Source organism: Labrus mixtus, chromosome 18 (genome assembly GCF_963584025.1).
Source record: "Labrus mixtus chromosome 18, fLabMix1.1, whole genome shotgun sequence".
In the NCBI taxonomy this organism is placed as follows: domain Eukaryota; kingdom Metazoa; phylum Chordata; class Actinopteri; order Labriformes; family Labridae; genus Labrus; species Labrus mixtus.
Window position 1 is genome coordinate 9,165,252 of NC_083629.1, and position 25,323 is coordinate 9,190,574.

The 25,323-nt window shown below is 38.1% G+C and overlaps 5 protein-coding genes across 7 annotated transcripts; 2 read left to right on the forward strand and 3 right to left on the reverse strand.

The window, feature by feature from the left end:
- Window positions 1-383: 383 nt before the first annotated feature.
- On the forward strand, window positions 384-4,215 carry rhd (Rh blood group, D antigen). Its single transcript, XM_061063434.1, has 10 exons — window positions 384-1,052; window positions 1,354-1,540; window positions 1,743-1,893; window positions 2,017-2,164; window positions 2,302-2,474; window positions 2,637-2,774; window positions 2,858-2,985; window positions 3,076-3,155; window positions 3,347-3,420; window positions 3,597-4,215. Exons 1-10 carry the CDS (start codon window positions 902-904, stop codon window positions 3,621-3,623), a joined length of 1,257 nt encoding a protein of 418 aa, XP_060919417.1. The 5' UTR covers window positions 384-901; the 3' UTR covers window positions 3,624-4,215.
- On the reverse strand, window positions 3,562-7,822 carry tmem50a (transmembrane protein 50A). Its single transcript, XM_061063435.1, is given in 8 exon segments — window positions 3,562-4,559; window positions 4,667-4,727; window positions 5,916-6,008; window positions 6,267-6,334; window positions 6,789-6,901; window positions 7,087-7,192; window positions 7,733-7,777; window positions 7,779-7,822. Coding segments are annotated over 8 exon segments (561 nt in total). The 5' UTR covers window positions 7,808-7,822; the 3' UTR covers window positions 3,562-4,513.
- A 644-nt stretch (window positions 7,823-8,466) lies between these two features.
- On the reverse strand, window positions 8,467-10,514 carry mgst3b (microsomal glutathione S-transferase 3b). The gene is made up of 4 exons (XM_061062915.1): window positions 10,321-10,514; window positions 10,083-10,205; window positions 9,746-9,818; window positions 8,467-9,252 (listed from the first exon to the last, which is right to left on the reverse strand). Exons 1-4 carry the CDS (start codon window positions 10,444-10,446, stop codon window positions 9,152-9,154), a joined length of 423 nt encoding a protein of 140 aa, XP_060918898.1. The 5' UTR covers window positions 10,447-10,514; the 3' UTR covers window positions 8,467-9,151.
- Window positions 10,515-11,649: 1,135 nt separating this feature from the next.
- rsrp1 (arginine/serine-rich protein 1) lies at window positions 11,650-14,957 on the forward strand. 3 transcript variants are annotated; one of them, XR_009676397.1, is made up of 5 exons: window positions 11,650-11,874; window positions 12,286-12,824; window positions 12,951-13,126; window positions 13,924-14,461; window positions 14,609-14,777. XR_009676397.1 is itself a non-coding variant. In XM_061062463.1 (5 exons), the coding sequence occupies exons 2-5, from the start codon at window positions 12,308-12,310 to the stop codon at window positions 14,765-14,767; spliced, it is 927 nt and encodes a 308-aa protein (XP_060918446.1). In that variant the 5' UTR covers window positions 11,659-11,874; window positions 12,286-12,307; the 3' UTR covers window positions 14,768-14,957. The 3 variants fall into 3 exon arrangements, 1 of the variants encoding a protein (XP_060918446.1); XR_009676398.1 differs by having other exon boundaries at window positions 13,927-14,461; XM_061062463.1 differs by having other exon boundaries at window positions 11,659-11,874; window positions 14,387-14,461; window positions 14,609-14,957.
- Window positions 14,958-17,149: 2,192 nt separating this feature from the next.
- Window positions 17,150-24,829, reverse strand: syf2 (SYF2 pre-mRNA-splicing factor). Its single transcript, XM_061062911.1, has 7 exons — window positions 24,740-24,829; window positions 24,341-24,439; window positions 24,018-24,143; window positions 23,204-23,321; window positions 19,843-19,933; window positions 19,150-19,248; window positions 17,150-17,605 (listed from the first exon to the last, which is right to left on the reverse strand). The coding sequence occupies exons 1-7, from the start codon at window positions 24,755-24,757 to the stop codon at window positions 17,440-17,442; spliced, it is 717 nt and encodes a 238-aa protein (XP_060918894.1). The 5' UTR covers window positions 24,758-24,829; the 3' UTR covers window positions 17,150-17,439.
- Between the last annotated feature and the right edge of the window lie 494 nt (window positions 24,830-25,323).

Genomic DNA, 25,323 nt, shown 5'->3' on the forward strand with positions numbered 1-25,323 from the left:
TCTCTCTGTGTGTGACATCTCGACGTTTAACCAATCAGATCTCTCTGGACAAATCGGGCATCGCTGATTGACCAATCAACTGCTTACGAAGGCGGGTGTGTTTTTCTTTGTCGGTTTTGTATGTGGTTTGTTATGAGGAAATATGAAGTCTTCGGGCCAATTCAAAATTAGTTGCCTGCTACAAAACATCCATTTCGACATACAATGTTTACACATTTTGAGTGATTTATGACAGACGAGCCTGTAGGTCGCTTTCATTTCCTCATTTATGTGTGCCTAATCTAGGCAACAAAAACAGTGTGGGCTGCCATTAGCGTTTCCAAAACTAGTTGATTTTATCCCCTGCACCAACATAGTGACGGGATCAAGGTAAAATGACAGATTTAAAGATGTAGGTCTATGATAATAACATATGACCCTAACCATTTGGTGGCAGAAATGCAAAGCAATGTAAGAAACCAATGTATAATCTTCAGTCTGTAAAGACACACATGTTAAGGTGAAATAGGTCACTTAATTGTAATAGTCGTAACTTTGCTCATCATGGTAACTTGCGGCTCATAAAGCTGCTTGTTCTGTAGTTCTCTTTACAAAGAAAGAGAGGCCTATACTGATTATTCTTAAATGTGCATTTTTCAATTAGCCTATGTATGAATAAGCCTATTTCAATCTCTCTTTTTCTTTCATTTTAACTACTTAGGAATTGCTTTTAAGTCCAAATGAATACAGCCTTTTTTAACCATCAAAGTCCATATTTAGGCTACTCATGACCGCCGCGATCTTGTCCTGTAGGAGCTGATAGATTTGAGATAAGACTGCTCTGGGGTCATGCCCTGTTAAAAGCGTCAGGGGGACCAAAACATGCGTCAGTTTGAAGAACACTGTGCAGGGTGCGTCTACAATGGCTCCCCGGTACGCACCAAGTCTGCGCTCCCGTCTGGCACCTTTGTTGCTTTTTTTGCAGATGGGGTTTATTTTCATATATGGCTTTTGCACTGAGATAGAGAGCAATGTGAGTGTTGACGGAATAACGTTCAGCAACTTTTACCCAAGTAAGTTTGAGTTTGGAAGAGGGGTGTGTGTATGGGTAATGGCTGTAAAATAAATATTAGAATTATCACGTTTCATTTGGGAAAAAACATGATTAATTATACATTACATAGCCTATAGACTACATAACGTTCTTTTAAAAGCAAACATTTTTTTACAACTTTAATGATAGGAAGGGGGAGAACGTTGTTGCTGCTGTGTGTTGATAAGCTCACACAGACTGGCTGGGTTGTCTCTAGAACAGTTGGCTGAATCTAACAGAGCAATGCGATTTTAAAGAAAACAATTTATTCTCTCTTTCAGACTTCCAGGATGTGAATGTTATAGTGTTTCTAGGTTTTGGATTCCTAAGCACTTTTCTAGTGCGTTATGGTTTCAGTGGCTCTGGGTTCAACGTTCTTGTGGCTATCATGGCAACTCAGTTGGCTATCATACTCAATGGAATTGAGTCCTGGTATTACAGAGGAAAGATCAGAATCAATTTGAGAAGGTAGGGTATTCATTTATATTATTTTACTACCCTTTAACTTGCTAAATCACATCTGCAAATGATCTCTTCTGAATGCACATGTCCTCTTGCAAAATGGAAATGACAAATATCAACAAAAGCATGAAAATGTAACCCAACACAGACTACCTGATGTACATGTTGAAAGTTCCACTTATTCCAATGTTACAATATTTTACAACAGCTTAGTTGTTGCTGAGATGTGCACCGTATCTGCCCTCATTTCAATTGGAGCCGTGCTGGGGAAGACTAACCCTGTGCACCTCGTCTTTATTGCGCTGCTTGAGGTATCTGGATTTGTTCTGAATAAGTGGTTCCTCCAGACTCTGTTAAAGGTCAGTTACTGTCAGTACCATTTGTAAGCAAATTATATTCATATCATAATATCATGTATGCTATGCGCTTACTTTATCCTCTGTTTCTTGTAAATTGGTACATTTCTTGTTTTCTCACTCAAGGTCCAACCTTTGAACAGCATCATGCAGCTTCACATCTTTGGGGCCTTTTTTGGACTCATGCTGACTTGGATGCTGTATCGGAAAGGATCTGAGCTACCATTTGAAAAAGAGAAATCTGATCACAAAACAGGATTATTCTCCATGCTGGGTACGTTTTCCTGCGAGATAGGGTTCTAAGGATGTTGTAGCAACTGGAAATGCTCTACTTCAACTTGAGATAGAAGTTTGAGCCATTTATGATCAAAGTAGAATCTGAATCGGAATCCCATCTTCTCTATTCTTTAGGGACTGTGTTCCTATGGATGTTCTGGCCAAGTTTTAATTCAGTACTTGTGGGTGATGCTTCTTCTGGGAGGAAGTTGGGGGTCGTGTGCAGCACCTACCTTGCTCTGGCTGTCAGTGCTGTAACAGCAGCTGCTGTTTCTGTCCTCTCCAGTCCCAAGGGAAAACTCAACCTGGTATAATCTGACACTTGACATTTTCTACTCCACAATGTGCTCTCTCATGAGCACTCATTTCCAGCTGGACTGAAAGGCCTCACACTTGTAATGACCTTAGGAGTCAATAATTTGTTTGTATGCGAGTGAGATCTGGTTTATATACCTGCATTCCTTTGACAGAACCACATGCAGTCATGCATCCTTGCTGGTGGTGTTGCTATTGGGGTTTCCATGTCAGTGGTTCATCAGCCATGGGAAGCCATGTCAATCGGATTCATTGCAGCAATTGTCTCAACCATTGGATACAGATATCTCAAGGTTTTTATCATCACATGTAGTCGTACATATTGTGATAAATAATCTTAACATTGTAAAAATACTCATGAGCTGTCGTTTTCCAGATCCACATGCTTCTTGCATTTCAGTGCCATGACACCTGTGCTATGCTGAGCACACACGGGCTCCCTGGTCTACTTGGGTGGCTGGCACATCTTGTCCTTCAGCTTAAAGACTGTGATGATCACACCATGTAAGAATGCAACTAATATGGAATATGCATTTACATGAAATCACATTTGAAATGTAATGTACCCTTTGTTAACGGTCTTTTATCTGGCAGGGGAATCCGGTTTGCTGTTGTTCACATTTGTACACTTTTCATCACCATCACTCTGAGTCTGTCCATGGGAATCATTACAGGTAGGGCTTCTTTAGTAAGGTTTTCATATACCAACAGGACAAACGAGTCATACCAAGAGGACAAAGGATCCATTTCAGGGGTTTTGTAGTAACAGAATGTCATCAACAATCCACAGCTCAAGGTTTTTGTCAATATTGTATGTTTGCCACTTGAAATTTTCCTTCATGAATTTAAAACATATTGTTTCAAGGGTGTTTACTGAAGTTGAACTTCTGGAGACCACCCCAGGACAAGAAATGTTTTGATGATCAGGCTTTTTGGGAGGTACGGTATTAAGACATAATGTTCTGACAGGCTAACTAATATCAAGCTTAAGATGATAAAAGTCATCCACAATAATTCTAAATTTCAATTCATTTATAAATATTGTGTGTTGTGTGAAAAACCATAAAAAGGTTAACTCAATGCAATAATGAACACAATATTTTATTGTTTTACAGTTTCCCCATCTTGCAGTGCAAAAGTGAAATGTGGAGAAGGAAGTTGATGGAGCTTGATCTTCGGAGTAAAAACTCTCTTTGGTGTGCTTTTATAACAGTGTATTTAAACTAAAACATTTGCATTCTTTTTTTGGAAAATACATGTTTTATGTGTGCAAAGATACATAAAATGGCAAGGATGAACCTTGGAAGCATAATTGTAAGACTTATTTACGGCTTTTTTTTTTTAGGTTTAATGCTGACATTGTTGCTAGGAACTGATCTGATGGTTTTAATTTTACTGATTTAAGAAAACAGATCATTTGTAAATATACAGATCTGAAAAAGACTGAAAACTTTTGTTGACAGCAGTTTAAGCTTCTTATTATTCAACAAAAAAATCTGAGTGACTGCCAAGTTTTGGAGCGTAACTGTTGTTATTTCAGGTAAAATACAAACAATAAACTATTTTTCTATCAATTTTAAGGTACAGTTAAACAAAATACTGCCTTAAATGATATGCCTTTATAATTTATTTGTATTTTCTCCACAAGAGACCGTTTTGGATTAAAGGCTGTCATAGAAGTAAAGTATCCCCAAAGGAAATGTGGACAGTTCAGGGCAGTCAAGCTCACAAAAATTTTTTTTTTTTTTTTTTTTACACAAGTTGTAGAAACTTATAGAATCATGGCCACACAATCTGAGTGCAAAAAGATACATTTAGAGATGTGCACTTGAAAAGATCATACTCCCAAAGAAATTACTCAAATCTGTGTTTAGTTATGATTTAGCTATTTTAATGCAAATAATATAAATAAAAAAGATAATTTTGAAGCTAAAAAAGTTTATATAAAGATAATAACCACTAAAGCATGTTTTCTAATACAATGCAGAAAGCAGAGTCTTTAAACTGTAGACATGAAGACACGCTGAATCAGTTACTGCCAGAGATCCTCTGTGCGTCCAAACTTGAAGACCAAACCCCTGTTCAGAGGCAGGAAAAAAGTCTTAGAAAATATGTTGACACAATACTTGTGCTCAAGTGCATGAATGTGTTTAAAGTTATGTATTGCTTAGTGACATTAACTCACCCAAAGAAAATGAATGCATTTTGGAAGAAAATGGCAATCCCAGGGTAGACAACAGGCTTTTCTGCAAAAACATTTACAAATTGATGCTGGATTAATAATTTGTAAAAAGTAGGTGATTAGTCTTTGACATTTTGCTTGCTTCATACAGCAAAGGTAATTTAAGTTACTGTATTATGTATATATATGTTTAAACCTCTACAGTTCCATGTAATATAATTATGAAACGGTCAATATCCCTTTACAGTGAGCCAGTTCAAGGAGGTATATTTACACCCCTGTTATGCCTCATCTGCAATGCATAATCTATGAAGGCAGAATTGTGGGGCACAGTCGTTACGCAAGCTGTTTTCACATAGCCACTACTGCAAATATGTAGATCATTTCAGGAGGGCTGCTCCTATGCACCATGCACTGGTCACAAGATATAAATGTCACCACCCCCTCCCAGGGGCTCGAGGTGAATTCTCCGGATTACATCCTGCTGCATTCTCACATCAACTCACTCAGACTTCACGTGGAAAAATACGAGAGAGCTGGCAAGAGAAACTCCAGATAAAGTCCGAGTGAAATATCTAGCTCTTTGTGTTCACACATGCAGCTCCTCCTGAAAATATCAGATGTTTTCTATAAGTGTCAAAGCCCTATAACTACAGAGGTGCAAAACGGGGAAGGCAGAAGCAATGTGTAAATTCTGAGTGGTCAGGGGGAAACAGCGTTGTGTGTGTTTGCATGACTGAGTGTGTGTATGTTAAACTCCTGCTGTTTGAATACGTCATGCCTCCAGTGCTTCAAAAACGCTGTAACGCAATGTGAAATCATAGCCTTGTAACGCAGTCGCACATTTGATGTTTTCGAACAAAGGCGTTATAACAGCGGAGCATCGTAACGCACTGTTACAGAATCACAATCTGTAAAGCTCTATCATCCCACCAAAAGTACTAGCCCTTTTCAGACTGCACTTCTGCTACAGCCCCGTAATGAAGCTCCACCGTCATCACATCTTAACACATTCATAATGATTCCGCAATGACGTAATATTGGTGCCCCGATCTGTGAATTCACATTGTCAGCGTTGCTGAAGCCTGAGAGAGCCTCTGAAGACGGAACAAAGTAGGGATCACTTCTTCCCCCCGTTACGCTTTTGGGACATAGATGTCGCACCTTGAAACATCAATCTGAAAAGGACAACAGACTACTGCAGTCATTGCAACTTCAGTTAAATTGTGATTAGAAGACAAACAGAACTTACGAGGCACAACAAATCCCCCAAACAGAATCCACATGGAGGCAATGAGGGAGCCAAAAGCCAGCATGAAGCCGATGAAGAGCCACACCCGAGCGCCTGCATACAGAGATAAGACAGAGTCAGTTACTGGGTGACTCCACACAGCACTTCTTTATGGATTTGTCTCTCACTGTATGTATCTTGGTATACTGATACAAACCCTCTGAAATGAGGGTCTTTGAAGGCAGTAAACAACAGAAAGGATGGTATTAGAATATCCAGTAAAGAAACCACCATATTGAACAGGAACTTGAAAAGTGCTTGTGGGTATGTGTACTCAGAATATCAAGTTCATTTATGTCCTCTTATACACACCAGTCTGTCCCATGCAGCCTTCACTGTAGCTGTCCCCCCTCACTTGGCCATTTGAAACAGCATTTATCCTAAATTGGTCAAATGACATTAAAAAAAACATATATTACAAACATATCTGAACCTGCAGAGTTAGTTACTTTCACTTGATTGCCTGGATTGATAAGGTTTTACAAATATACATTTTCTTGGCACATAGATTAAAAGAAGTACATAAGGCAATATGGAGTTCTGAAGGAACTACAATCACAATCCTGTCTGTCTAAACAACTAGAACAAGAAAATATGCATCACAAGGTCAATTTTCTTGGTTTTAATAACATTTCAGTACCATGAAATTGTGAATTGTTTAGTTGTCACTCGATAGTTGTTACCTTGTGACCTCCAGAAGGGGGGCACGAGGATGGAGATAGGCCTGGGGCTTTAAGCTTAAGCACCACCAAATAATCGAACTATGTGATTCCCTGTTTTGTCAAATTCAAGATTTTATCATGTGACAGAAACAGTAAACATAGTCTGTCTTACATGAGGAAGGCCACTGTAGCAATGACTCCACAAGTGTGATATGCATGATGAAACTGTCCTTCATCAGAATATTTCACTGCTGCATCGATGATGATCCACCAACCGGTGAAGAACTGGAAACACAAGATCAAGATTTAATAAAAGGACTTCAATGACGAGTACGAGCCTGCATGTCTGTTACAGCGGTGTAAATCTGGAATCTGAATGTTTGAAACAGGAAACATAAGAGTCCTGCATATACTACACATTAGTAACCAGGGGCAGGTACAAACCACCGTCTACAAAAACATGTGAATACCAGAACTCCAGCTGCAATAGATGCGATGGTGTTTCTCCTTTCTCCCCAGTCCACATTGCATTCGCAATCTCCGCACCGGATTCCGTCCAGAAAACCTGACATGACTCTGAGAGAAATGTCGTAAAGGTAAACAACTCGAAGAAGTGACAAAATAACACAGAAAACTTTTTAGAAATAGTTAGTCATCACGACGACACAATTGTTTGTTGTAAGTAACATACAAGACTTATTTAACTTCTACATAAACTTATTATCACTTTCAAGCAATAACATGTTGATGTGGAGCTGCTGAAATGTTACTGTGTAGGTTATGATGCTCAATCCCAGTCTTATATAGTCTACCAAGCAGAAGACATCACAAAGTTTAGGTTTTTACAGCTTTTTGAAATCTATTCAACAACAATACTGCTATGGTATCCATTTTAAAGCCATTAACACATACAATTCGTACAGGAATTAAAAAGCAGTGTAGTCGGAGCCTATTGTTCATAGCTTCGGCACTAGCAAACATTTCCTTGAAGACTCCTACTTGCTACGGAAACGCTAAAATAATAACAAAACGCAAATGACAACGGTAGCGCAGAGCGAACACACACTACCGAACAGTATGTGTTGAGTTTAATGTTACTTTCAAAGGAATTCCTACCTTTTATTTTCCTTTTTTGATGTAGACCCCCTGGATAAACCCGATCAGCCTCCGTAAAAGCTCGGTCATGCACATGCGCAGTTAATCCACACCCATTTGGCGAGTGAGAAGTCGCTGATAATGTTGCGTTCAAGTGTTGAGAACAAAATAGGAATGTTTAATAACATTTAAATGTTTAGCCAATGTATGATGTTTCAAATACCACTCGATTAATAATTTGTTACATTTCAGTCCTTCTCAACATCGAGAGTAGGCTATATATATAAAAACAACCCTAAGACAACAGGCTTACTATTACATTTTATATCCGGGTCCTTTGCTTTGGAAGCGCGCGTTCACGATCGTAGCAAGCACGAGCAAGCAGAGTCAAAGAACATCCAGGATCAGAAAGTGAATCTTAAATTTTGTGACTAAAAAAAAACTTTCTGTCTTTCTGTCTTACATAAAAGCCCTTTAAGTCATGAAAAAAGAGAATGCAAAGAAACTTTCCAGTATTATAGAAGAATAAAAATGACAAGAAAAGCCCAAACTATTAAGTTATTATTTTTATTAATATTATTTCCATTATCAGTCCTTTTATTTTTCCCTACCATTTTGGATGATACAGGTTACGGATATGAATTAACCTGTTTTTTGTTTTTATTTCCTGTGTTTTAAAAGATGTAATCATCATATTGGTTTTATGCACTCTCAATCACTAAGAGAAAAAATAAATGAAGGTCAAACACAGAACACAGAATGGGACCATTCACTTTTATTATTGATTTCTGAAGCCAAGGCACACTGTAAATTGTCTTACACTAAGAAAATAAGGACAATATATCAAATCTTTAAATTACTTAAAATCTACATATTTATATGGGAATTGTTTGTATATTATTTTATGCAGCCTACAGGCCAATTCACATTGATGATTCAGTGTGGATATAGAGCAACTAAAAAATTGCTTAAAAAACATTTTTTATTGAAAACTTTGAGAAAAGTGTTATGTTTGATTCAATAACCTTCTAAAATAAACAATTCAACATTTGCAATGATCTATTGTTGTTTTTTCATACATCCTTCAGAAAGGCTTTTTGTACCATTTGCTTTGTGCTTTCATTGGAAATTTGCACCTGAAACATCATGTGAGTCACATTGAGCCTTGATGCCTGTTGTTGACCCTTTTAGTGACATAGACAACCAACTGTATCTGGGGCATGTGGTATCTTCTTTATTGTTGATTTATAAATGGACTAACCATTGACAAAAAAATACATGTCCAGTTAGTGTTCCATAAAATGATGTTAACAGTATAATGTGTATAATTGGCAAGTATTTAACAACAGCTTAGAGTTTTGCATTTGAAGAATATAATGCAAGCCTGTATAAATGAGTTAACTCTTTAGACAGATATAGGAAATACAATGTGGTAATTCCTTAAAAGAATCCAAGCAACTGCAGGGCAACAGATATAGAAAGAATGATGACACCAAAGTATCCAATGTAGCCATAGACACCATTCATCCTTTTGGCTGGATCTGAAATAATTAACAAAACAGGACAATGCAAACTTTAGTGGAAACAGCATAATAAGAAAAAAACAAGAATGAATGAGTTTTATGCCCTTTTTCTCTGTTATTAAATTTAAATCATATTTCATTTTTTATAAATTATTAAACAGAACTAGAGGAAGAGGGGAAATAACAGTTTATTACACCTGGGCTGTATCCTTAATGCAACAATATTATTTGGTAAATGTTTGATGACATTTACACTAGAATTGATGTAGATCAGAGTTGGGTCAAAGTACAGTGGTCAGTACTTGAATAATCCATCACCTATGTAATGACTAGCAGTAAAGATGTGTACAAGATAGATGAAAAGCTTTAGGCAAGTCATTGTAAGAAATCCAACGCATGGCTTCTATACTGCTATATTGTATAGTTTAACTTATATATATATAATGTAACCGTATGTGTGTGTTGGGGGTGTGTTTTAGGTATTAATCTTTCAATATTAAATCAGTCTTACCTCCTGTGTAGTACCCCCAGGCATATGAAAACTTGCTGGTCACCCAAATTGCCCCGAGCACTGAGGCTGATAACTAAGATAATGCACAAAGAGAAAAAAAATCGTAGGAAATACAAGTATGATACAGACCAAGTAAAAATTTGCTGAATCATTATGACAGTCCTTTTCCTTTGACTTTGTTATCTAGAGGAATTGTGCCAAAGATCAAGATACTTTCCTACCGCTCCCACAAGCCTGTCTTTGTAATTCTCAAAGTCCACCAAGCAAAGCTCTAGACTAAAAAACAACAAACAGATTCGTTGATTTTAATTAGAAATTGTATAGAAATAAAACTTACCGGGTAGACAAGAGCTGCAATGGTCTGGAACACAAGCCACTGTGGGTACACCTCCAGGGTGTTCTGATGTGCCCTCTGGATACAGTTGAACACTTGCTCCTTGTCACTGTACATAGTGGGATACTGCAAAGTACAACAAAGACAAATAATACGGACAAAGAGATTAAAAACGCTTCCTTTGCAGTTTCGAGCTTCCAGTATTAGACTGTAAATATTAACTGGATTCTTATTCAACTACCTTTACATCGTACTTCTTCCTTGCAGCCCCAACCTTAACTGCTAAATAGCCCAGCATAATCCAGCTGTACAGGTAGGTAAATATGACATATCCAAAGCTGGACGGCAACACTGTCAGAATATCCATCTCTGCACGATATGTTTGAATATGTTTCAAAGAAACAGGGTTTAGGCGAGTGAAAGACCATAGACTGTAAGCCAAGATAAGGTTAGGCAATTTTATAGACCTTTGGAGAGACCTCCGGAAGCAACAAACTACTTACTATTGGTTACGAAAATATCGCGAGATCTCTCTTCTGCACGTTTGTAATACCCGTTTTTACGTTATCTTATAAAGGCGAATTACAGCCTAAATATTCACTCACATTTATTTTAGTTGAAACTAGTTGTTTACTCTTGTCATATTTTAAGGCTTCCTTTTTTTGTAAAAATAGTTCATCATTATGAAGTTATTCGACGAACTTCTTCCTGAAAGATTTGGAAAATATCGCGAGATCTCTCTTTTACAAGTTTGTCATACCCGCTTTTCCGTTATCTTATAAAGGCGAATTACAGCCTAAATATTCACTCACATTTATTTTAGTTGAAACTAGTTGTTTACTCTTGTCATATTTTAAGGCTTCCTTTTTTTTTGTAAAAATAGTTCATCATTATGAAGTTATTCGACGAACTTCTTCCTGAAAGATTTGTACAAATGATCGGTTTCTTTTGAGTTTTAAGTGGAAAATGACATAATTCAGACCGGAAAACAATTTGATGATTGGTGTCATGATTGGATATTTTATGCCGTTCGAGTGGCATACCTCGACAAAAGAAAGCCGACTCATTCTGTTCTTAACAAAAGGATCCGTCATGACAAAGAGTCGTTCAAAAGACTCAGGTCGTCAGTGTTGCCAGGTCCGCTTGTTATAAGCGACTTTGGGCTTGTTTTTCTGTCGCTTGCAAATATCGTCAGTCGCGGGTTGCGGGTTTTTGGGCTTGTTTGGGGTTGTTTTGTAAAGTGCAGTTGCTTGTTTGGGCTTGCTTTGCTCCCTGTATGAACCCCTACTGATTCTCTCCTAACTCTCCACAATAAAACCAAACACGATCGCGATAGTTTGTCCATTTACAGGATCCGTCCCCAACCCCGTTTCCTTGGTTAACCGGCCTGCTCGATCTGGTGACCTCTCTTTTAAACTATGTGGTAGATTAGGTAACCTGTTTGGCTTCATTTTATTTATTTGAGGAGCCAGTCGCTTGTTCGGGCTTGTTTTCTAAAGTGCAGTTGCTTGTTTGGGCTTGTTTCCATAGAGCTCGTTGCTTGTTTCTCTCGCGAGATCTGGCAACACTGGTTACGAAACGTGTTCCTCGACTGGCTTCACTGTAATTTGAGTGACGACGTCGGACGGAACAGGAGCCACCGGTTGCAATCACCTTTCTTCAAACCACCGACTTTGATCATTTTTACTTCTTTAACTCAAGTCTATACCTTTGTGTCGGGATACGTTGTGGTTTTTTTTCTACATATATTGTATTCACATCGTCAGAGCGGGGCCTTCACACAGCAGTCGACCTGGTAAGAAACACAACCTCCTCTACCTACTAACTGTGTTTGTTGTAACTTTTGTCGGGTTTTTCATAAAACTTAATATGTATCAGTGAATTTTCGATTGTACCGATGTTTTACATTAGCAAATGCTTGAAAGTCACTTGACGTGGTTATTAAAGTAAGCCCAGGCTAGTCTCGCTATCTATGGCTTGCGTCATGGAAATTTCCAGTACTCTCCAGTCCGCCATTGTAATTACACAACGTGGCTTTGGTCGCTAGGGGCAACACTGTGAAAACAACCATTCCACTATGGCCGAACTGATTAAGGCACTTATCTAAAAAGATGCAATGACGCACGTTACTGCAACTACGACAAAAAACACACTTTTTTATGTAATATTTCTATATTCATTGAGCAGTTTCTTTGTCTCTTTTCAGATCGTATTTTGGAAACAAAACTATGGCAAAGGGAAATGACTCTCAATCCGAAATGGCATGTGCCCGTCAGACTGATTGCATCAATGTAATCTTCGACAAGAACAGCCCTGTCTCGTCTCCCTCACGATGCGGATCAAGTATCAGCTGTGAAAGTGACCGCTCCTCTGACTCTGTAGACCACAGGGGACGTGGGAGCAACAGAAATAGGTCCTCTTCTTCATCTTCTTCATCCAGCAGCAGGTCTCCCCGCTCCAGGTCCCGTTCTCACCCTCGTTGCCACAGACCTTCTTCACGCTGTCGCTGCAACAACCATTTTAGACATGGCCGTGGCAGACGTCCTAGCTCCCCACCACGGCGCTACAGGGCCCGGTCTCGCTCCTGCAGCCGGTCACCACTGACAAACTCCGACTCCAGTCGCAGACAGAACAGGTCTCGTTCCAGGTCACCCAGACGCTGGAGCAGATACAGCAAGGCTGCTAGTCATTCTCTCCAGTCTTCCTCAAGAACCTCAGAACGCTCTGATAGTTTGAGTGTGGATGGTAAGTAAATTAAACAAAACAAGGGAATAGTAATAAATTCAGAATTGTTTATTTATTACATCAAAACAGGTATGAAGAGGGTTATATTGAAATAATAATCTCTCAAAACTTGTCTGTGTACCCCAGATAAAAGGGAACTTCTCAAAGCTGCGTATGCCAATTCTATGAAGATCCTAGGAGTGGATAATCTGGACCTTCCTGAGAGCGTGAAACCAATCCTGCCAAAGCATTTGGAATCCAAACCAGTGTCGCCAGAGCCAGGGACAAGGGTAACACAAAACCCTATGAAGACTCTTGCACAGGTGGGGGTTGATTTCAGTTTTATGTTGAACACACCACACACCTGAAATAAGACTGTTAAGTCCTAGAAGATATTTCATATTTTCCATTTGTGACCTGTTGTAAGCACAGTGTTGCAATTTTAGGAGGAAATTGAATAGTTTTTACAATACAACTGTGTTAAATGGTCTACTGAAATTAATTATTTTTCCACATGTGCAATAGACTCGAGCATCTTTGGCTGCATATGAAGATTTCCTGTTTTTTTTTTTATTAAGGTGGATCCTAGCTGTCGTGCCTTTTACAAAAGTTGCAGTAAATATACAGAAATGATTGCTCAGTGTATTTTCTAAAGACGCCTATTGTTACTGTACGCCTGAGGTATATGTTGTTGAATTTCCTGTGTCTTGTGTTAACCTTTGGATTTCTGAGGGAACACACATACTCTCTGTATTTATTCCTGTCTTCATAGATAACATGACAGTGGTCTTCTTCACTCATCGGCACCTGGGATTAAAGGGCAGTCATGTGACTTGGGCGACGACATTATGTGTTTGAGTGAAAGGTTAATTGATGAATCTTAAAATGTTCCACATGTTAAGTGCATCAACTAGAGGTTTGCAATTTTACACATGTATTTGGATCTCCTCACATTTTAAACACAATGCATACACCTCATACATTTTAATCCAACACATTGATGTTTAACAAGCAGGTCAGATTTTGTTTGATGATTACTATTACTGATACAGAGAACAGTACAATTTTGTCATTCAAAATGTATGTATGCTTGCAGTTGAAATGGGTCATTGTTATTTAGCAGAATCCTCCAATTGCTGATGGTGTGCAGGGACTGGACTTCATTATAGTGACTGTCCCTGTCAAGAGAACTAAAAAAAGATGAAGAACTCCACTCCCTATGCCAAAGATAAGTTGGTACACCGGCTATGTCCTGAGGTGCTGGGAAACCTACATGATCATTCTGCCACTGTAGAAAGAGAAGGCATCCTTTTTTATTTGCATTTTTTTGTTTTATTGTGATAAGGTATATCCTTTTAGCATTGATTTAATGGTTGAGCATAGTCTTTTAAAGCAGTTGGAAAGGGGGAAACTAGCATGAAAGATGCAGTTTGTGGGAGCTGAGATTTACTTGTAACCTATGCTGTGATAGTGTTTTGATATACAAGAATTTGAAGCTATTACCGTACTTGTGTATAAACTGACAGTTCAACACTCACCCTACCTATCTGACTAGATCTGCTTTTCTTGTCTTTTTGGAACAGATGCATGAGGAGGAGTCCGAAGATGTACCTAGCCTGAAACTGTGCCAAAAAGGGAAAATCTCTTTCAGCATTAATGTAAGTGACCTAAATGGTAGTCCCTTCCAGATCATCTGAACTTTCAGAGATTTAAACAAAAATGTAATAATCAAACTTTAACATTTCTGCAAGCATATTTTAATGTGTTGTAATAAATCTTTTTTGTCTTCTCCTTTTTCCTCTTAGAATTCTGTGGTGAAACCAACAGTGATAGCTCTATCTTGTGCTAAGGTGACTCCAAGAATGGACAGCTATGAAAGCAGGAAGCCATATGGCCACTGGGTTCCAGTTAAATCAGGAAGAAGCTCCAAAGCAAGCAAGCGCCACCTTGCCAAGTCACACTAGTGTGGCAAAATATATGGACTTCTGTAAATACTGTAAATCCTTTGTACATATGGTTAATGATTACATTGACAATGTTTTCTTTCAGATGTTGTGTTGGAAGAAGTGAAGAATTCGTTCAGGTGGGATCATTTTTTTCCACTGTTTTTTTTTTTTGCATTTCATTGAATCCAATAAAGATCTATTTAAATAAGTGATTGTGTCTGTTCATCTTTTTCTAAACCTAAATCACTGACATGCTCTTGCTTACTCTTTTTTGAGTCCTAAAACTGTTTGAGAAAGTTTTTGTGGGCAGTAAAATAACAAAATTACTTGCAATAAGTCCAGGAAAATGACTGGTTAACCCAGCAACAAGAAAGATCCTCATCATCATGGCCCTGGAATGAAAGTTTCCATAAAACTAAGTTCATATGTAAACAGGTTAATAGTTTAAACATAAAAACGCTTCCCACTGACGAGGTTTGTGTGTCGGTGGTTAATCTGTGAAAACGTTTTTTCTGAAAAGGGAAAGGTCTGGTAATGAGTAGCTACTGTATATTTATGGATGTGATGCTGCAATTTCTCTGATGGCCACATGGTGTCACTATTATCATAGAAATGCAGAAACGGTGCATGGGTAATGTCTTCTATGGTAAACAGTATGTAAGATTGCATGGTTACATGTCTCTTAATTAAACCAATACAACTTATACTATGGTGTCTACATAATGATATCAAGGCAGATCATTATAAATGCCTCTAAATTATTCACATTAGAACAACATGGTCCCTCATGATTTGCTGTTTACTCCGCCTAAAATTACACCTATTTTTTAACCAAAGCCTTTTGGCGTGATGGGAAATGCAAAGGAATGTAAAATAGAATTTTGATAACTGTATTTCTATAAGCCCCTGAGTCAGTATGGTGCATGGTTAAGCTGCCAGAAGTCCTTGGAATGGTAGTAAAGTCCAACCATTTTTGTAGTCTTATCAATTCAAAATGTGTGATGGGAATAACACCTGCACTGACTATTTTTTTCACTGCTCATAACTTGTTGTTGATGGGACTAAAATATTATCACCATCATTCACCATTAGATTTCAGCTTCAATTATATTCTCAAGCATGTTCCTTCTTGCATAACTTGATGTATCCTGCTGTTGTGGTTGCTCTTAAGTTTAACCTCAAAGCACGTGTTTATTTGGTTTGATTCGTTCTTGGCATGATAAATACAGTTGAATTATTGCCAGAAGGTAATTTATTTATTGGTTTAGATAACAATCTTTAATTATAATCCTCACAGAGATTTTCAGGTTGATTTTCAATATGCATGTCACTAGCTGTTGTAATTAAAGGGTAAAAACACACAGTTTAAACTGCCAGACTGCATGTCTCCTGTAAAACTGATCTGTAATTCTGATTAATTACTGAGAAGAGATAAAATATCCAGATACATAAATGTCAGTGGAAGTGGAGTAGAAGAGATACAAGAGCAGAGTGCATTTACTTGATAATTAACATCTATGGTATGAAAATAAATAAAGCATAGTTCCCTAAAATGTGAGGCATATTGTATTGTATTTTATTTTCCCTTTTGGCTTAAAAATTTGAATTGCTGTCACTTGGCCATTTGCTAGGTTGTGTGTCAACAGAGAAACTAATTCCATCAACACAATTATTAATCTGGAAATGATGTTTTTACAAGGTTTAAATGATTCTCATTTTGCATTAGAGGGAATACTTAAGTGGGAACTGGACCTGACAAAATAAGAAATTGTTAGATTATCTCTGAGACACAACTTTGAATGTATTGATGCAATGATAGTCCTTATACAACACCCAGCCAATATCCTCAGGCAAATCAGATAGGACTAATAACACTATCATAAAAACCTGAACACCACATCAATTACCCAACAGCCATCAGTTGAAAAACATCATCTGAAGATGTCTCCCACCTGTCAGCAGCCAAACATAAATCTGCAACATGGCTGCCTGCATGAAATCACTCACAAATATTACCTTTAAATTGTTGAGGATTGACACAACCATGTCACATACTACAGACTTTAACACCACATATATATTTATAGACTTGAATAAAGTCAGAAGTATTACTGCCTAAACAAACCTGTGGCTGTGTAGAAGGTGCATTATCCTCTATAGGCCAAAACAGCAAGGAGGTAAAGAATGGAAAACCTGCATTGAAACCAGTTTTCATTTCCCGTCACAAAGCTTTCATACACACATTGCAGCTTAAGGCGAAGTGGTTTAATAGAGACAGACGATAATAAATTAAATTGCTCAATTGTTTTTTCTCTTCTGGTTGTTCATACTCACACTCAAACTGTCTACATCATGGGACCACACACAGTCAGCACACAGAAAAAAACTTAACCAGATAACTGGATGTTTGGACTGGTTTATTTAACAAGAAATGGAAAACAATCACAAAAGGACTGCTTTAAATTCTAATACTTTACAATATAGAAGACCACACAATACATTTCTTAAAATAATAAAAGTGTTAGCTCACAATAACCTCAGCATTATATAAAATTGTTGCCTAAATAATCACTTTTTGCATTTAAAGTCATGGTCTTTTTTGCATTAAGTACAGAAAAAAAAAGAGGATGCACCCAGAACTCTTGGATGAAGAAACAAAAGCAACATATCCACTTAGGTGATTTGAGCCATTAGACAGCTGTGCCTCTCTCCAGATTTTGTTTGATTTCTGCAGTATATTTGCCATAGAAGCGCTCTGCCTTCTTGTTGAACTTGGCATTTCTCTCGTTGATGTAGTCAATGTCTGCATCGTCGTTGTAGGCTCTGCGTCGACTGTACTTGGCTCGCTTCTCAATCCTGACAATCCACAATAAAAACAGTTTAGGGTGGATTCTTTAAACCACTATGAATGCTACCCATGTCCGATCCAATAACAATAATTGGCTATATGCAATAATTTGAGGGTTTGCATTTAAATTTGGCAAGAACATTGTCAATGGAAAACCTAACATGCATATACATACTCAGAGGAAAATAGTTTAAATTTGTGAGCTCCCTCTCTTGATTTAATGTGTCTTCAAAGCATTGTTGTGCGTCATACCCTGGCAACTGAATCCTTGTCTAATGTCCCACAGTCGCATCTTTACAACAAGCCTGAAGACTGTCTCAAATGTTGAACAGCTCGGGGCAAACCAGGGTAATCAAAGGTGAAGGGATTTGGTGTAGAAAAGACAAAATCCTACAGAACCAATGGAAGAATGTAACAGTTTGAAGCAGAAGTGACTCAACTGTGTAGGACAGATACAATTTGATCCCTCCAGGCTGGGACATTATACTGGCTTCCATTAAGCTTTGCCATGGAACCATGTAACCCTATCCACCCTGCCACTAGATTCATTATAGAATGGAATCATTTGTCCGACATAGGTCATATAACTAGAACCCACTCCCTACCCCATCTGAAAAATAATGCACTGCCACATTAAAAGGGCTTTCATAAGGATTTTCTCTGTGGTGTCAAATTCTTAACTCATTTCAAAACACCCAGTCTTCTTACAAAAAAAAGATGGTTATTTGAACATTTGGAAAAAACATTTTTTAAAAGTTGATGTGTTTTTGATTTTGTTCACCTGCATTTTACACTGAAATGCACTTCTTTAAGGTTAAGTTACCTAAATTGATGAGAATGGGATTGTGTTATAGACTCTGTTGGTATGGTAGGTTATTGGGTTGTCAATTTGGGTCACATTATATAATGAATATTAGCAGTATACCTGGATTAAGGTATCAAAGTGTGGAGAGTATTAGTGCAAGTGCCTTCAACAGGGTTTGTAAGTCAGGTTTTAATAAATGCAAACGGCTAATACTTAATGATGTGAAACTTTAAGTGTAAAACTTTAAACCTCTCTTGATTGAGTTTGTGAATGAACACTACTTTTACCTATTTATGAATTACTGTGCATACAGCTATGCATTTGGGTGAGGGGCTGCATGACTTTAAAATAATTATTAAGAGAGACTTTTAAGTGTTAAGTTATTTGGCAAGTTCAAGACCTGCATCTGCTCGATTTAATTGATTGCAAAACATAATAATGCATCTTGTTAGATACATTGCCCGTTTGAGTAGCAACATACTCTTCCTGTGAAACCCCCTCAAGATACTCGTGAAACACCCAAGATGGCTCATAGCGGTCTTTAAAAGACAAACAATCATAATCAATACAGGGGGGGTCAGCCCTTCAGGTTAGAGAAGTAAGAATTCCAGACAATTCCAGAAAATCACATCAGTGTTTTTTTTGATTAAGTGTACAGTGATTTAGGCTGATATTTAATGGACAGACAGAATGAGATTAAATAAATTGATAGTGAGGGCAGTATAGGTCTGTTTTTGTGTGACTTACTGTTTCTCCACATCCTCCACCATCCTGTCAATGCCCTCCTTTGTGGGAACATGGGTGCCATGAATTAGGCTATTGGACGTGGGGTGGAAGTCTTCACCACTGTGGAGCACCAGCAAATTGATTAGAGAACACAACCAAAGAAAATCACCATTTTAACATACTTAAAATGTGTTTTCTATTCCACCATTGTGATCATGGCCATTTTAATGAGAGATGATGATGTTGCTTCAGGTCAAAATGTGTCGGTGGATCTGTCATGGTTCTGCATGGGACAGCCTATAAGTTTAAAACCCCCAGGCACCAAAATCTTCTTTGACCTTGGATTCTAAATCTTTATATTTTTGGCAGTGAGCAGCTTTGCACACAATAACCCAAGGGCAAAAGGGTTTACTGAACTCAAGTCAACATAATGAAAATGCCTTGTACCCACGTGAAAGGGTAAATTCTACGATTTATTACCGCAAGCCAATTGTCACAATTCATTTTACTTGGCTAGAAATGTCACATTTTCCATCTAAATAGCATGATGTCCTTATCTATTATTTGTATGCTTGTTATCTGAAATGCATATAAATGTAGAAATGCCATAGGCACTTGCTCCAAAGTTGACCTGTCTGTCTACCTGGAATATGTATTATTGTAACAAATATAGTACTGATACAGCAAAGAGAAGGGTACAGATGCTTATCTCACCAGTCCTCCCTCTGCTTCTCATAGCTTTCATAGTCTGGTCTGATTTGCTTGGTGAGCCTCTGATACTGCCGAAACTGAGCTTCTGCATATCCTGTGTGAGAAGAAGACACAAAAATTCAAATAAGGCAAGAGGGTTAGCAACCTGTAGCTCTTTGAGGGATGAGTAAGACATCTCTTCCCTTTTGATGAAGCCTCACTAGGGATATTTCCTACCAACAGGTTTTTAGGTGAAGAACATTTTTACCTGTTACTAAACTGTCCAAGCTGTGATGTGCGGATGAACGACACAAAACCACACAGGCATTTTTTTTCCTCCATGATATTGTCCTGGATATCCACAATATCCCTTTAAATGTCTATGGCATTTTGATCTCCACCCACTTGTTCTTTTCATATAAATTTAAATACAGGTATGTAATTCACTTAGTCAAGTTGAACAATTCAAATACAAATACACAAAATTTTAATTCAGTTTCTTCTGACACAAATTTCTGTCCACAACTATTTCCCAGCTTTACCAGGGGCAGAAGACGGATTGGACGGAACATTATTTCACCCATGTCATATCAAGCATTACATCATGTAGTTTATGCATCATTGTGAGCTATAGAAAAGAAACATGGAAAAAGATCTGCCAGGCATGAATTTAGTAATAGATTGAACACTTATATGATAGAAGGAGCTGCCGGACAGGAGCAGCAGATGACACATGGACGCTGGCAAAAGATGCCATGCCAGACCAATTCATTATTGTTTAATGCAACGCAGTGAGGCTACCAGTTTCAAGGAAAAAATTAGTAATTCACCACAGATTTCTCTTTTTGCATGCTACTTGTAAGAGAGACTGTACTTACTGAAAACCCCATAACTGAATCATCTGATCACATCGTGTGGTAAAGGGAAAGAAATTAGCTCTGGATCCACGAAGAAATGTACAAGCAGTTCAGACTTCCTTCAAAAGTCTCATTTCAAATAAGGCTGTAGTTATTTACGATTTGTCTATTCTTTGGGCTTTATTGATTTACAAAGCTACTTTTTACATGAATAGAAGAGATGTACCGATTACATTCTTTGGGAATTATATTTTAAAGTAAGACATGAATTGCTCTGCATTAGATTTTGACATTGTAGTAAGATTCAACCGACCCCCTCTCCCCTCTGACAGGGATAGTCCCCCGACTGTGAGGAGCATATGTGAACGGTTAGGTCGGGAGAATCTCCGGAGCAGTCCTCTTGTAATTATCTAGATATTATCCGGAGTGCATCTGTGAAAACGGCTTTACAGACTCTTAACTGTCTTTATGTTTTTTTTTAATATTTGTGGTTACAAAGAGATTTCTTATGTTTACATCCATTTAAAATCAATATTAAAAGGTCCCATATTCTGCTTTTTCTGGTTTTATATGCTCTTTAGTGTGTTTTCCAAGTGTCCTGTGCATGTTTAGGCACATCTATGTGCAAAAATTCAAAGTCCGTGGAAACGCGGCTTCTCCTAAGTCCTCCTGTTAGCTGTAGCATTAGCTGCATGTAACGCTTGGTTCTAGCCCCCCTCGATAAAAATTTGTCAGTGCGGCGTCATTGTCAGTGTGAGATCACTGATCGAAGCCCATTGGCTCGTTGTGGCAAGCCCAGCAGCTCATGTTGAAATTTCCGAGACGCGTGCTGAGCAACTGACCAATAACGACAGAGCGGATCGGTAGACCAATCAGAGCAGACTTGGCCCACGTGGGGTCTAACAGTGTGGGCTCAGCAGAGAGTAGCTGACGGACTCAGACCGTAGAGGGAGCCAGGAGGAGCAGTACATGAAAACAGACACTTTTTTTTCGGACTTCAGCTATTGTGAACGTACAAAAGTAGGTACATAGATTAAATATACGAACCCCAAAAAGGGCAGAATATGGACTCTTTAAGTCAATAATATTTCCTGCAAAGTGATACTTCTGACATGAGGTCAAACTTTTTGATTATGCACTCATACACCTAAGTTTGATCATTTCAGTGTCCCTGTCTAACCAAATAATATTACGGGATAATTAGCAATATTTTAATGAGCTGCGTTTCCCCCGCCGGCGAGGGAGAAAGTAAGAGAAGGAGAACGGGAGCATACACATACATTTGGGCAGCGCAGGTGCGTGGATCCACCATGGGCAGAGCGTAACTTAAAAGGAGCTTAGAGGAGCAAGTGCAGAGAAACGGTGTGTGTATCCTCCTGTATATCAAACCTTTTTCCCGTCTGCTGATGGGCAGCTCATGTCTACACCGCCGACATGTTAGCTTGTTGTGTGTATGGCCATCCATCAGTGTTTGTGTTGCTGTGCGTACCGCATGGAAGGCTTGAGTTGTGTCTGAGATCTGAACAAAATTGGCTATATTAGTGAGGACCGGCAGGTCACTGGTCTGGGCTGAAAATCGTCAGATTTTGTTTACCAACAAGATCTATCTGTGTGTAATCAAAAGAGAGGTTGGAACAATATGCTATGCTAAAAAAAGACGGAAACCGTTTGGTCTCTCCACACAATGGTGTTAAGTCAGTGTACACACTGGGCCGCACTGGTCTTGGCAGTGTGCGGCAGAGAAATACTTGCTTTTCATGTTAAAACTTTAGAGCAGCCACAAAGGGTCACTATAGCTGCCGTGCTGACGAAGCTGTAGCCTCACTTCATATAGAGATCTCGTAAATGACAAATAACTAAGAGTCTTCCACCTTATTTTCCATAGTTCTCAGCAAAAAGGAATGTAGAAAACTATCTGTGGATAATTTACTGTGACAAATAACAACTTGTTAGGTGTCAATATAAACAGAGGGAAAGGTGTAATATTATATCACCCCTTTGAAACAAAACATTTTATTCTTGATGTCCCTTTTCAAATGCAAATTAAATGTAGAAATGAAAGGGATGATTTCAGCAGTTTTGCAGCAGAAAAGCTTTCTGACAGACATGACATGCAGCACTCAGTTGAGCATCCATCACACAGGTAGAGGTGGACAGTATTGTCCCAGCAGTTATGCGTAGGAGTAAGGTTTAGTAATATTGTCTTCATATGCTTGTGAGACACCCACAGAAGGTGTCTGATAAGCCTATAGAAACAATCTAATCAACCAGGAATTTGTACTTGCATTTATCTAATTGCCTCAGGTAGTTTCTTACTCACTGATGTCGCATTGTGTTGCACAAGTTGACCAATAATCATCTTTCTTTCCAAATGAAAGAAGTCAGCCTGGACATAAGACTAGTCAAGTTAATCTAATAACATTACACCTGTGAGCTCTTCTTTATCTTAAATGGAACACTGGTTTCAACTTAAAACATGGCACATACAAAAACTGACATAAATCATAACATATACTACAGAAACTAACCTGCAAATCCAGTATCTGGGTTTTTCTTCTTCTTCTTCCTCTCCCACCGCTCTGCATCGTCAGCTGTGATTTCCAGCAGCTTCACTCTGTCATAGTCCTCCCCCCTGGCAGCACATTCCTAAAAGCAAAATAGTAGCTATTGTTTACTAAACTTGAGGAAGGCTTAATGTAATTCATTTGATATTTCAGGGTTTAATGTTTCTAGGTTTAGAACTAACACAAAATAAGAAGTCAGGCCAGATACGTCAGTGTTTCCCCTAGGTTTACAGCGTGGGGGGGACGCCGACACAAACACTTGAAGGAATCTTGACATGACAGCTGTCCTTTTCTATCGGAAAGGTATCCTTATATGACTACTTCTTTCCACTATCCCATCTCTACAATAAAAAGGCACAAAAAGCCCAAAAATAAATCTTAAAAAACTGGCTTCTGGGTAAGTTGGTTGTCCACTCAGTTTATATTTAGCAGTGAAGACATGCTACCACATCACTATGCCTAAGTCAGTAATGAATTTGAACTTTGAAAATATTTATTTAGACAAATCCCCTAGCCTCACGGGCAAAAGCAAACTCTCCTATGGTTAGCAATGATTAGATAATATTATGCCTAATTCAAAGTAAACCAATGTCACTAGAAAAATTACATCAGAGACATGACAACATCGCTTTTTGTAGACACAATTCAAGTCCACATTGCTGTTCTGTCTGAATTTGGCTTTCATTTATTATGAAGTTTGAAAATCTGGTCATTGACATTTGGACATCATTCTAAATGATTGGAGTGCTTTAGAGTTTGTTGATCATAGAAGTCATACCTTTTTCTTTTCATCCACAGAAAGCTCCCACTCCAGTCGGGCTTTTTTAGCCTCCCAGTTAGAGGGGAGTTTCAGTCTCTTGTCCTCTTCCACGACTTCCTGGTGGTTGAGTTTACGTGCTTCATTCTGCAGTGAAAGTTGTAACAGAATAACACAATGTTGTCATTATGACATTTTGACCATAGAAAATAGCTCAACCATGAAACTTACGACTTCCAAAAGGTTGGATAACGCTACACAAACACATTTTTAATGAAAGAACACTAAAACATTGCCTATATTTCGTGTGATATACACTAACCAGCTACAGATTAAACACAAACCCGTTTGAAATGCAGCTCTCTGAACTTCCTGAGTCTCTCTTCTCTCTTCTGGGAAGGCAGAGTTTCCGTCGTTTCTTCTTCTGTGGTTGTAGCAGACGTCTGTAAATAACGTCAATACTCATTAATTACAGACAAAGATGATACGTGTTTAAACATCCAGTAGAAGTAGACATTGAATGGAAGTCCACAAACATGCATGTTGAGAAAGCTTAAGTTAGTTAGCACGAACTAGCTTTGGTTAGCTCACAACAGCAACATGTTAAGGTAAACAACACGTTTGAAACGAATCTGCTCTTACAACTCATTCTCCGTCGACATCGTTATTTCCTAAACCAACCAATATTCACCTGAATTTAATTAGAGTAGGTTATTTAGAATTAAAATGAAGAAACGACTTACTTCACTACAGGACGCCATTGTTTTGGTGGCGTTAGAAGAAGGAGCTAGGCAGGAAGTATGACGTAAGTACCGGATGTTACGAAAAAAAGGACGTTTACGTATTTTATATTGTTTTTATTTTAGGGTACTTTTTTATGTTACTTTTTATTTTTTACGATAGAGTAAAATATATGATAACGTTATTATTTTGTCAGAACCACTGTGCATTTCCTCTACATTTGCGTAATTCGAAGTAACTTTCTTTTAGCACAGTTCATGGCTGTCAATGTTTGTAATATAAAAACGTTACACTGTAGATGGAACTAGTCTATATCCGTCTTATAATTTCTATTTTGATTATGAGTGTAGACTCCTATTTCAAATTTTTACAGGTTAGGTCAATTTAATCACTTTTACATGTATAAATAAATTAGGCACCAGGTTTAATTTAAGCACAAAAGAGGCCAACAGTACATCTATCAGTCCAGCACAAATATGAAACTCCTGTTGTATACATTAAGTAAAAAACGTGGAACATTTTTGAAAGGAATTATGACTTCTGATGATGGGAATTATGACTTCTGACTGATGACATGTGTAGCCAC